Consider the following 13,081-nt stretch of genomic DNA (forward strand, 5'->3'; position numbering starts at 1 on the left):
TCCAGTAAACTCAAGAATATCACTTGGGTACAGTTTTCCATATGGAAGCATTTGCTGCTTCTGTGACTATCATTCAAATCTTTTCATGCCCCGTTTTAGGCCCAGTTGTCTTAACATTCCCAGGTCTTAAGAGCCCAAACACACGCACACACACAAAAATCTTTAATTTAATTTTACTTTACATTTTGTTCTAAACAATTGTTAAAGTATATAATCAGTCAAGCTACGGTCTTGACTGATTATATACTTTCATTTGCAAAAGGTTAAAGCAACACAGATGCATTTCTGTGCTGTAATTACTGCAAATTAGATGCTCAAAATATGGCTTTTTATGTGTACCTGAAGATGTCCTGTGCGTCCAAATCTATATGCAGCCCGTTGATGAACAGCGCTGAATCCCCGGGCTGCAACCCCAGAGTTCCTTTGAAAAACTATGGAAAGAGAAACGTCAATATGACTAAATATCCTGTTTGTGTCAAGCTCCCCATTCAACACCAGCTGAGCTGTGAGGCAAACAACATCAAAACCAGCCATCATGTAGTCAATTATACTGTAAAACTAGAGGCAACAGTCAACACAAAGCCACAACGAGTCACGTTGACAGCTCTAAACAAGCACTGACAACTCTGTTCAAAATCAGCCTGTTTAGAGCAATTAAACCCCACACTAAACAAATCTAATTATCAAAGAAGGGGTGTGTAAATGTGTGTGAATATGTCTATGAGAAGAGACCCGCATGTGTGTTTGTGCGTCTGCACAGGCAAAAAGAAAGCTCAAAGTCGTTCTGGCACAGTCAAATCTCATTACAGAAAGACAAAGACATCAGATTAATCATACTCCAGACATTGCAATTACAACAAGACATGATTAACACAAATATTGTTCATCCCACTTAAATTGTGTGAGTGTGTGGATGCATGCCTGTGTGTGAGAGAAAGACAAAGACGTGTCTGTGTGCGAGCAAGTGCACGTGTCCAAACTACTTCAATCAATAATCATTTCTCGCTGTAGGACTCTGCGCGCCTGCTGAATGAATCACCGATTCAGTAATTAGGACGTTTGTCTGCTCAGCCCCACCATCAGCCCGAACTCCTGTCTGCACACCAAGATAATGTGAGCACAGCTTCAGGAGAGGAGACCAAGCAAAGGAGAGAGAGAAAACACTGACAAGAAGAAGGGGTGAGTGCCTATTCCACTAACAGGCGAAGCAAAACACACATTGTCAAAAACTGAATGCTTTCAAATCAGATGATGTTTACAATTGATCACAAAGTAAAAGGTAAAACAAAACCAGGAGGGGCAGTTTCATTTTGAGAGACAAAAGCTACTTGATTGTGGATGTTTGCAATAATGCTGTATGTCTCGGTTCGTCCTCTTTAGTGGATTAAATTGGTAAACAGCTAAAGCTAAATTATCCCTAACCACTAGAGGACACAGTCTGCAAGATTAAAAGAATAAGGATCCTCGATAATGGAAAGACAAACATAGGACAGATGATGAAATCGAGCAGTTTGAAAGCAGATGATTTAGTCTTAGCCACTGAACTGCTGAGCTAAAAGTTAATGATTCAGGCTGATCAAAACTCAATTTTAGAGTTTTTTTTACTCTCACTTTGTGAGGGGCAGCCAATCACAAGAAATACTGCTTAAAAGGGGAGCAAATCTATAGGGGAAGGAGCTAAAGCGACGTCTTTCAGACAGCGGATGAACTGAGCAGCTGCACCAACGCCCACTATAAGATTTATAAAGGTTATTTTGAACTGTGAAGCATACAAAGCTACTCCAGGGAAGCCCAAAGAATAAAAAATTTCTGATGGATATGAAAAGATCTCACTTTATGCCAACGAAAAGGTCTTGGAGGCACAAAAGAAGGAACCAGAATATCAATGATGTAGCAGCTTATGATCCACCAGAATTCACAGGTTATTGTAAAATGTAAAGTTCTTAATGAAAGGTCTAGGTTTTGTTGTAACTGGTAAAATCCACCGAGAAGTCAGGGAGGATCACAAACAGCCATAAGGGGGACAAATTAATCTTGTTTCACTAAAATCACACTAATATTCTTTAAAGAAGCAGCAGATCTTGTGAAAACGAATATGACCTTCATCTTGCACCAATTCTTGTGAATTGTGGAGATATGTATGGACAACAGATGCTTTGCCATCACATAAGCCTATCAGTCCTTCGATTGGATGAGTCAATAAAAAAACAAAACAAAAAAAAGAGCCTCGTCATCCGGTCTTTGCAAGAAGACAAGAAAAGCTTGTGTCCTAATGAGATTTTTATGTGACATCAGTATTGTTTTTTCCCCAAGTCACACAGCAAAGACGTATGACATCAGAGAGAGGAATATAAAGACTAAAGACACTGACACATCGTGTTGAGGTTGGGATCGGAGGTAATGTTGCATAAATTAAGTCAGCTTAATTCATGTTGTAACAATTACATGTGGTTTCTAAACCTGAAAATACCTGAAATGATCAAGTCATTTAGTGTTAGTCTAACAAGCACATGAAGGCCTATTAACTGCATTCATGATGTTAAAAGAAAGTGAAAGAGACTAAAGGGTTCATTTTCATCTTTAACCAAAAGCAGAAATGTTTTCATTGTGTTACAAAAGGGCAAGTGGGAAAAAATAGAAGATGATCAAACATGTACCTTTTGATTCTCGCCAATCTCTTTACGGATCTCCGAGTTGACCACAGTTTTAGTGATTGACCTGGGAGAGAAAAGGAAGACTGAACTGTGAAACTGCTGACTATCCAAAATCTACACAAACCAAGCTTCTTATTGTAGTTACTGCTCATGTGTGTGTATCTGTGTGTGTTTTCGTTTCTCCTCTACCTGGCCTTGGTGGGAAAATTCTGACTGAGGTCTTTCATAACATTGAGGGCATCAACAGCAGGAGCAGCAAGAATGCGAGCAGCTGTCTGGAAACTCAGATCTGTAAAAGAGAAGGTGGGTGGATGTTCAGGCAGGCGATGAGGGTCAGAATGGGAAAGAGATGAGTGGAAAAATTAGTAAGAAGAACAGGAAACACAGGAAAAGAAGAAAAAAGAAACAATGATCATAATTAGAAGACATGTGAGCACTTAGACATAAAACAAAGACAAGGGCTGCTTCAAAGATCGTTAACTTACTCTTGATTATTTAAAAGGACTAAGGCTATATGCTTGCAGCTCTGTACAACACAGACATTTCATATGGGCAAATTACGATTCACATTAAAGTGTCGATGCTGAAATGTTTGTGTTGAGCAGGAATAATGTTTATGATGTTCGCCACCTTAAATTGATATAAACGCAGATATACTTATCATCACGTTAATTTGTAAGTGTGGAAAAGATAAAGGGGTGTATGGAGCTTTGGTGTGCAAGGAGGGAAGAGAGCAGTGAGGATTATTTCAATGCAGTGAGCATCTCTGTAATGGTGTTGTAGTCTGTGTGATTATTAGCCTCTGGAGGTCTCCCTCTCTTTGTAAACAGGCTGAGCTAATGAGCCCCACAGGGTTAGGAGATAAAGACAGACGCCCACATGACAGTCTGACAGTCGAGTTCAACCTCCTCATCTCCTCGGAGCCTTTATTTGCCAAATATAAAAGCAGCCGAACGCTCACATCCTGATTACACCTACTGATAGGCTGACCTTTTACATATGGAAGCGTTTTCTTTAAGAAACATAAACATAACAGATGAGCTGGAGCCAATATAATTTTTTATTTGCTCGATAACATCAAAAAGAAAATGACAAAATTAAAAAGTATATGTGATTGCATCTGTGAGAGTGAGTTTGAACTGTTAATCAATATATGATGTCATCTTAATCAATGCTTTTATATTGCTGCAGACAAAGCTTTCATGTCTTCAAGGTATTATGGCTCAAACGCATCAAGAGGACAGTGATCGATTGCAGTCGTAGATCAGAGATCGATACAGATACATTTTCAGCTGCTAGTTTGATTTACAGGTGGAATGACATCATGGTTAAAGCAACAGAAGACAACTGGAGAAGCCAATGTTAATTTATTTTCATTTATTCCTGATCAAAGGGTTGTTGAGACAGAGAATAGGAAAGCGTTTTTAACTTTCTAATAGTTCAGGAAACTCCCATGGTTAACAGATGATTTAAACAAATACAGTATATGTACGGTGCTAGCATGTGAAATTACAGATACAGTTTATTTTCTCTCATATAATACTGTTTTGAGGTGGACCCATTTCTTGGTCCACCTGTTTGACTCGCATTAACCAGTCCTCTACCTATAATGAAAACTACTACCAACTAGTTGGTAATAGTTAAGCATATTGGGCATTTTTTCTATTTAACACATGTTAGGAAATCCCAGAAAAGACATGGGCTTCTAGGAAGCACAGGCTGACTGCTTTTACTGTAGGCGGCGATTATGTTTTCTGCTGTCTGTAGTCACTCCCCAAAGGCCCATTCTGTGCTAGAAAAAAAAACCTTGAAATGATATTTTTTTCCCCCCATTTGTGGAGTAAGGAGGGTATCTTTAAAATGATTGTGTAACGAGATATTCCTGTGAAATTGTAAGAACGTCAGAGGACGCTCTGGGTCAGCTAACAATTGATTTGAATTTAATGGGTATGAGGACATGGGATTTTTCCCATCGGATAATTGTCTTTGTCAGCCATAGCTATGGAAGTAATAGATAGAGAACGAAGTTCAAGTCCTGCAGGTATATTTGCAGGATCATAAAATTGATTCTCTGAAAAATTAAGTCACAGGAGCAATGCCCACAGGTGTTATCTGTAGATTAAGAGGGCCTCACAGTTTATTTTCTGCTAGCCTGTCAAGATGTTGACTCGGTCAGTTTTGACAAGTTTGTTTCATTGTGCTGTATCATTATTTATTTACACGTGTAATACCAGAAACAGATACTTCCTTACAGAGCCTGTTCATATTGTCAAAACCAATCACTCAGAAGGAAACTGCAAACACAGAAAAATCTGCTGATGTCTGAAATAAGACAATTAAATTTGGAAAGAGGCCCACCTTGCATTTGCCAGACTTTCAGAGGTGCCATCTCGTTGGTGCTTTCAACTAAATGCTTCCTCAATTCTTTAAGCTGTTCCTTGAGCTCCGGGTAGAGGGTCCTAGTGAGAAAGATGGACAGAATGCATGCATCTGTTAAATGACTTAAGTGCTAATTAAGAAAACGTTGTTGGATTCACAGATTGATTTGATTATTTCTGGTTAGTTGAGCACAGATGTGGTCGGTGCTTCAAGACAGGAGGAAAAACAAAGAAAAAAAAAAAAAAAGAAAGGCTTGGCTGAGAGAGTGTGGTGCAATTCCTGGACCTAATCCAATCTTTGAATTTTTATCATAGGCTGACACAGAGTCACTCACTTGAGTTTGCCAAAAAGGAATCCCTGAACCTCATCCACTGGATCATTCTCTCCGATCATTGTAGCATTCACCTCCGCCCCTGAAACCACAATCAATTAACTCGATTTTCAAGTCAGGACTCCTCTGGGATTACAACACTGTGGGCATGTGTGTATCGACTGTGTGTCTTCCTGTGAGTATGTACACCTTGGACTTGTGTGTCATCCTTTGCTTTGTACTCCTGGCTTTTGATGGCCAGCTCCACTCCATACCCAGACAGATACACCTTCTTTCCTCTTGACTTCTGCAGAAGAAGAAGAAAAATAAGAAAAGATGGGACATCACATGCTTATAATTGTGTCACACACAGAAAACGCTTAATTGCAATTAATTGCATTTGCAAACAGATTAAAAGACACAGTTATGCTAACCTGATGACAAAACAAAAAAATTTTTTTTTCTTAATGTAAAAAGCTCTGTGAACGTTCTTGTGTTCCCACTTGTAAAAAAAATAAATCCCACTCACATTATAAATGCATGTGCTTGCTGACTATCTTCCATGTGCAGACAACCAGCTTGCTAAGTACTTAAGCCACTAACTGTCCCTGGTCTGGCCCCAGAGCTATATGCACAGAGTAAGAGTTAAATGTTACAGCCTTTCTAGTGCCCAGGACTTCCTGCCTGAAAGACAGATGGTGAGAATAATTTAGCATAATCAGGGGGAGGAAAAAAAGAAAAAACACTATCAAATGGATTTGCATGTGAGGGGAAAGTAATCCAACTTGAGAAACTTGCAGTCTAGCATGAGGAACTGGAGAAGCTCTTTTCATCCCAGGTGTAAATGAGGACCGTCTTAAACTGCAGATTTTTTTTTGTAAGACGAGGATAAAACACGGGAGCCCAAAGTAACTTTGGGATTTCACCACATGACTATAAACCAACTTACACTTATAAAACTATTCCTGACATGGAAAACATTTGCTTTATTGATAATTTCACATACCGGTAGTAGTGACCTAAATACGCTCAATCTCAAACTATCTATTGTGATCTTCTCATTTAAATTATATTAGAAGTAAAGCAATTCTTACAGGCAGGTAGTGGCGAAGCACGTAGGTCACCGAGCCTTCATTAACTTTGGATAGAATGACTTGGTGAAGCTTCTGGAAATCTGCCGTCCCAAACTGGGCGTAAAGAATCACAACAGGAGCATCTGGATTTGAACCTGGGTATTTATGATCACCTTTAAAAAGATATGGCTTTGTCCTGGAAGAGAGAAAAAAAAATTTAATCTTAATAATATAATTCGTAATCCTTTTGCTTTAGATGTATGTGACTTTTTTTTTACCTTTGAGGTGCACTTTTTAGGAGTGCCTCTAACTTCTCTGCATCACAGGTCTTCTCTCCGTGGATGCTCAAAAAAGCTGAGCAGCCAGAAGGAGGAGGCTCAGTGGACGCTATCTAAAAATATACACCCAAAAAGCATAATCAGTACTAATATCATCCTACTCACATGTATGCTCAAGCCTTCAAAACAGCTTTAAATTGCCCTGCTGTTACCTGTTGGAAGGAGTGTACTGTTGCAGAGTAAGCTCTCAGTGAGAGTGCGAACTTCAGCATGTTTAACTGGACGGAGCTGAGCAAGGCACTGGCTCTCTTCATGATCAGATCATAGTAGGCCTGATCTGTGTCTGTGTGGGGACAGCAAATGTGCACACGTAAGATTTCGGTGTGGTCTCGCCCCTCCCTAGAGGACCTATTACCCTTCATATTTAATTACTGTAATCTATATTAAATAGCTTTGCAGAATTCACAATTCAGAATAATCCTTTTTTATGTTACACTGGGCTGTGAGGCAATAACCACAGATCTTATCTCGCTTCAGGGTCACGCTCCCTGCAAGCAAACTTTCTTCTAATTCGCTGGGCCTCACAAACGGAAGGTCTGAACAGCAGGTGGACGGGGCTGCTGTGCTGAGAGAATATCTGTTCTCACTTACAACATAAGGTGCCATAATCAAAAAAAGGAGAAAAAACTGTGTTCAGAGCAATCTGAAGCCTGAGTTTTCACTGGGATTACTTGCACAAGCGCTGACCTCAATATCGGAAAATCTGACCAAATTTAATATGAGTAACCACCACTGGTACAGTATATATAATAAAGAGAATAAGGAAAAGCATAATAGGTCCCCTTGAAATTGTGTTACAGCAGTTCTGGTCTAACTGAGATACACTTTTTATTGTGTTATTGCTCCAACGAGTATGTGGCTAAAACCCCGACAATGCAATTACTGCCAAGATGCTGCATACACATCATAAATTCAGCTGCTCACAGCGCAGAAACTAAAAGTGAAATCTTGTCCACAGAGTCCAAAGTTTTACTTTACCGTCATGCTCTCCTTCTATGTTTTGATTGGCCTCTACAAAGTCCCAGAACTTCTCCTGGCTCTCCTCTGCCATGAACTCACTGGGGAAGGAGAATATGAAAGTGGCGGTCTCATAAGCTGGAAATGCATAGTGTCAGCTACTGCAAACACCACAACACCTAAAGCCCTTAATTATTCACAGTCTTCCTCAAGTACATATCAGTGAGACAGAAGTGTAGTTTAAACTCACTTAGAGGACAGTCACATGAATGACCTCAGAACACTGATTTATCTATTATCTCCTTTTGAAATGTAATTTATATGTAATGCAGCCAAAGTGCTGCTCCCTTTGAGCAGTGCAGTGTCATACCTGGCCTCCAGCAGCAGCGGTGTATCAGCCCATTTGGTTGTAAGAGTGGTTGTGACAGCCTTTGAGTCCGCACCCCCAGATGCGACAGAGAGCAGCGAGAGCAGCACGATCCACAGAAGCCACATCCTCAAGCCTACACCTGAGGGAACAGAAGAGTTGGGAAGTGAGGCTAAAGATTTCCACATTGCTGTTAAAGTCGAGCTCAAAATAAACAGTGTGAATGATAGTATCATCCCGCCCATTGTGCTATGCGGTAGTGAAGAACGGAGCCCACTCAGCCACCAAAGTAGATTATAATGTTATCTGGCTCTGTACGAATTGGCTGAACATCTCACTGCCAACAGAGATAAAACACAGAGGCAGATCCTAACAAACTACAAGCTCAGTGACCACAAAGATGCCATTGAAAGATGAAGACAATAAAAACATGGAAACGGAAATACAACACAATATGTAGCCACTGTCAAACCTTTAATAACAATAAATCATTTCCTTTAACAAATTCAGCTCTGTTTATGCAGATTTCCAAGAATGCAGTTAATTATCTCTCAAATAAAAACATACAGATATAACATACTACAACTACTGTGTATAACCAACATATATTATTAATTGTATATTAATAACATTTAGTTGCTTACACTCTGTCCTAATGCGTTGGTGCTACTGTTTGCTGACACTTTTATATACTAAAGATGACCTTTGAATTGAACATATTTAAACCTTGGTTTTCTTCATGGATGGGGCCATATGGACTTAGGGAACACAGGGATCAAATGAGGCCGTCTATGTGCAGTTCTAACCTTTGTACCGTGGTGCTTTTTTTTTTTACCTAGAATTTGCTTCAAAAGACCCTCCGTAGGATACAACATCTCAACTCAGAGTAAAAGCTCCTGAAACAAGGAAATGTTTCAAAGAGACCTCTGAAGAAAGAGCAACAGCGCTTAAATAGAAAACACATGTTGCCATTTTTACACATTTTTGCTTATCATATAATTTCATTTTTGCTTATCATATAATTTCATTTATGCTCTCATGAGTTCTTGCAAACAACATTTCCAAATGATATTATTTTTAGCAACTTATATTTGGATTTCACCTTAATTAAACACCAAATATTCAGTGGCTGTAAGGGCACTGATTTTAACATAATTGGTTGATTTTATTGTATTTATATTGCACAGCAATATGACAAAAATAAAGTTAGCCTTCCTGAGCAAGGTCGATTTAAGTCCCCACCTCACTCGTTTATTGGTCACAAGCAAAAGGATGAGATGGTGGATGCAAGTGGGAGAAATGAGCTCCCTCAGAAGGGCGGCTGGGATTGCCCTTAGAGACAGGGTAAAGATTTTAGTCAATTGAGAGGGTCTCAGAGTAAAGCCACTGCTCCTCCACATTGAAAAGTGCCAGTTGAGATGGGTTGGGCATCTGATTAGGAAGCCTCCTGGGTGAGGTGGGTATGTCCTACCAGGAGGAGGCCGTGCGGTAGTCTCGGGACACACTGGAGCAACTATATCTCTCAGCAGCCCTAGGAAGGCCACGGTGTTCTCCCGGATAAGCTGGAGGAGGTGGCCTGGATAGGAGGAAGTCTGGGTTTCTCTGCTCAGGCTGCTGCGCCCGCAACCCGGCTCCGATAAACAGACAACAAAATAAATAGATGGAAGGAGTTAGTTCTTCCTTTGCGGTCTTTTTATGTTAGTCTGTTAACTAAACTACACGCAAAACTGTTTCAGTAGCAAGGACAAACAATTCTTATATTTTAATGGACAAAATGAGCGTTGTTTTTGCCTTTGTATGTATTTGTAAGACCACAGTATGGTGGGTGAACTCTAATTTCTGACGGCACTGAACGATCCATTATTCAGTGCCACAGGGTGTGCATAACAGGCTTTTATCAGCTTTCCACTGAATAATATTGAGATCTGATCAAATCCTGTTATTAAATAAAAAGTCTGCTCAAACAATAAATGGTTCCAAGTTAGTCATTTAAAATTAAAATAAACAAAATTAATATTATTGTTTTACACATATGTATGATTATGTGGTCTAGACTTTATAATCATCTTAATAGTAGGACACATTGCGCTGCTTCAACAAGTGTAGTGTCAGAAAATATCCTTAAGACTCCTTATTAACATCGTGATACCGCCTTCAGCAGTGCTGCCGACAACATAAGGCTTGCCAGGCACAGTAGGATACTGATAATTTGCTAAGAAATTCAAACACGGTTGTGAAGTGTTCACCTAAAGCAAGGTACCAGATCATCTCCTCAAGCTGTGCAACTGATTCTACATGTTTGACTACTTAGCAATTATACAAGAATACACATAAATTAAATATTAAAGAAAAGAAACACCTGGTCATTATTTATCACTTCATGGGAAAAAAAACTGTAATTAATCTAAACAAAGCTGGATTTTTAAACATTTTATTCCTCATATTATGCAGAATCATTTACCTGTGCAAGTTTAGCTGCAAATAACATAACACAATGCTTCCTATTCACGATTGTAAAAGTTATATTAGTTATATTTTATCGTATGTTAATATGACAATTTTTCTTCTTGCTTTTGGGATGCACAGCTATTAACCACACAGCAATGTCAGACCTTGCCGATTACCGTGTGGAAACAAAATAACATTTACCAAAGGTGGTGGCTGAGGTTTACTTTTTTTGTGTCTGATCATTTTTTGCCCTGGATCAGAGCTCAACAAAGACAAATAAACAGCAATGAAAAATTAATGAAATAAATAATTAATGCTGGTATCAGGATCATCTGTCAAATTTAAACATCGGTATGATGCCAGGTTTTCCATATTGTTGCATTTTAGAAATATTTTTTTAGGAGTTCAGTATTTAGAACGGCTTAAAAAAAAGCCTTAGAGCCTTTAAAGGCCTAAAGAGGATGCACCAGTAACCTTGTTTCTTTGTGTTACCTGGCTCAATAAACTCTAAAAACCTGGTCAGAATTAACAGGTATCAAAACAGCAGTTATCAGCTTTGTCTACTAACCTAGACCTTTCGCCTCAGGCTCTGTGCATGTTCACATATAGCCTGATACTATCAAGTATCATTTCACTCTTCTTCCACACAAAATTGATCAATCGAGTGCTGCCTACTTCAGTCAGAGACATTATTACAGGAACTGGTGATAGAGATCTCCAAAGAATAGACTATAAATATATAATGACAAAAGCCAGCACCAGTAAATGTAAATGTGTCCTGCCAGTTCATCTTTACAGCTGTTCAAATGCTTTTAAACACAAATATCTAATAAGCCAATCACATGACAGAAACTCAATTAATATAGGCATGTAAAGTTCTTCCCCATTCTGATGGCAGAAATGAGGAAGAAAGGGAATAAGACACAAATTACCACTGGTTGTAACCAATGTATGCAGAAGAGCATCCCTGAATGCACAAAACATCAAACTTTAAAGCAGGCTGGCTACAGCAGAAGGTACACAGTGAAAGAATGGACCCATTCTGCATCCTATCAGTGGTTCAGGCTGGTGGTGTTGCTGTAACTAATCCAATATCACAGTAGTTGGAAGTTATCTTGCTATGGTCAATAATGATACTCTGCCTGGTAGAAGGGGCGAGTGTGTTTTTTGGGCCAAAAGAGCGAGTTCAAATACCCTACCACAAAACAACCAATGGGTAGTGAACCAGTGGTTATGTATAATCTGCTGGGTACACTACACTTCATTGAAAGACACCTGGGTGACCAGCAAGTCAAACTCTAAATAACTCTAAGATATAAGGTCTGAGAGGACAAAAAGAAGAGACAAACTGACGAGGAGGAAATGCATGAACCCTTCATCGCCATATCATAACGTTACAGATTTCTTTAATAGTGTTACGCTTAATTACAGCAGAGCAGGATGCTGAGGCTGTAAACAAAACGTGCCATCATTTCTATCCAATGGGAGAGTTCAGCGTGGCTCATCCGTCCAATGAGTGCACAGTTTGGACATCCGGGCTGTCTCAATGACAACCCTCAGAGCTGTCATAATAGCTGTAATCACGAGTTAACTGCTAATTGTAACAAACACCTCACACGTTCAAATTTTACTGGTTTAACCAGCTCTAATGTCTGCTATATTTACTCTTCAGAGCCCATTCAAAGCCGGAAAACTCACGGCGAGCTAGCGCTACCTGAAATTAATGCTAGCTAACGCCTCCCGCACAAAAGCAAAACTGCCCGATTGCACCTGTTTTTGTTTACTTACACGCACAAATTGTCAAATTCTGTTGAAAAGACAATAAACAGCCTTAGCTACAAGCGTATGAAGCTCCACAACACAGAAAATTAATGATTTAGTCTCACCGAAGCCGGCTCGGTAGCTTCCTGAATTCATGATCCGCTGTGGAGTGGGCGGGTCCTGACAGGCTCATTAGGCAACCACAATGTTGCCTGTTCAAAATTACTGAACCTCTCAGCAATAAATGATTAACTAATAAGACGTGCCTTAGACGGTGAACTGCAAATTTCGCTGATAATTGATTCACTAATTAAAAACAAAGACTGTCAAAATCCTTTTTCTTTTTCTTTTTATATTTATTATTATTGTTGTTGTTAGTGTTGTTGCCTAAAATTATTTTCCTGATTTAAGTAAACTATGTGAAAGGACATTATTTTTTAAAAGTGTAAGAAGTGAGAAGCAGAAAATACATAATTTAATAAGCCGTATTATTAAAACCACTGACAAAAAAAGCAGCACCCACTTAAAGATATTTGAAAAGAAAGTATTGCCAGCTCTTGGCAATAGCACTAACCAAGGACTTACCATTGTCTCTTTTAGCTTGTTTCCCAATGGTCAGAGGTGGGAAGTAACAAAGTGCTTCAGGTAACAAACACTTTTTAATACGGGCCTGACAAAGGGTGTAATTATCTTAGAATTAAATGGAATTTCCACGTATTATCACCTGGAATTACAATATAATTATATTTACCTACAAATACTTAGTAGTAAATAGACTACAATAAGGGGGTAAT

At 39.2% G+C, this 13,081-nt stretch overlaps 1 protein-coding gene across 4 annotated transcripts in view; it reads right to left on the bottom strand.

Moving 5' to 3' along the window:
- The window catches only part of uggt1 (UDP-glucose glycoprotein glucosyltransferase 1), a 42,839-nt gene extending 30,348 nt beyond the window's left edge, over window positions 1–12,491 (bottom strand). For 2 of the 4 annotated variants that reach the window (XM_082516881.1, XM_082516880.1), the window contains exons 1-12: window positions 12,413–12,491; window positions 8,082–8,220; window positions 7,733–7,812; window positions 6,907–7,037; window positions 6,695–6,807; window positions 6,438–6,612; window positions 5,554–5,650; window positions 5,368–5,446; window positions 5,013–5,113; window positions 2,844–2,943; window positions 2,658–2,718; window positions 340–431 (exon numbers count right to left, since the gene is read on the bottom strand). In XM_082516881.1, coding sequence (XP_082373007.1) covers window positions 340–431; window positions 2,658–2,718; window positions 2,844–2,943; window positions 5,013–5,113; window positions 5,368–5,446; window positions 5,554–5,650; window positions 6,438–6,612; window positions 6,695–6,807; window positions 6,907–7,037; window positions 7,733–7,812; window positions 8,082–8,220; window positions 12,413–12,443 — 1,199 coding nt within the window. In that variant the 5' untranslated portion in view covers window positions 12,444–12,491. Of the gene's footprint in view, window positions 1–339; window positions 432–2,657; window positions 2,719–2,843; window positions 2,944–5,012; window positions 5,114–5,367; window positions 5,447–5,553; window positions 5,651–5,872; window positions 5,951–6,437; window positions 6,613–6,694; window positions 6,808–6,906; window positions 7,038–7,732; window positions 7,813–8,081; window positions 8,221–9,549; window positions 9,718–12,412 lie in introns of those variants that run through there. The other 2 variants (XM_082516882.1, XM_082516883.1) reach the window with 2 other exon arrangements.
- Between the last annotated feature and the right edge of the window lie 590 nt (window positions 12,492–13,081).

This window comes from Aulonocara stuartgranti, assembly GCF_965226115.1.
Source record: "Aulonocara stuartgranti genome assembly, chromosome: 19".
NCBI lineage: Eukaryota > Metazoa > Chordata > Actinopteri > Cichliformes > Cichlidae > Aulonocara > Aulonocara stuartgranti.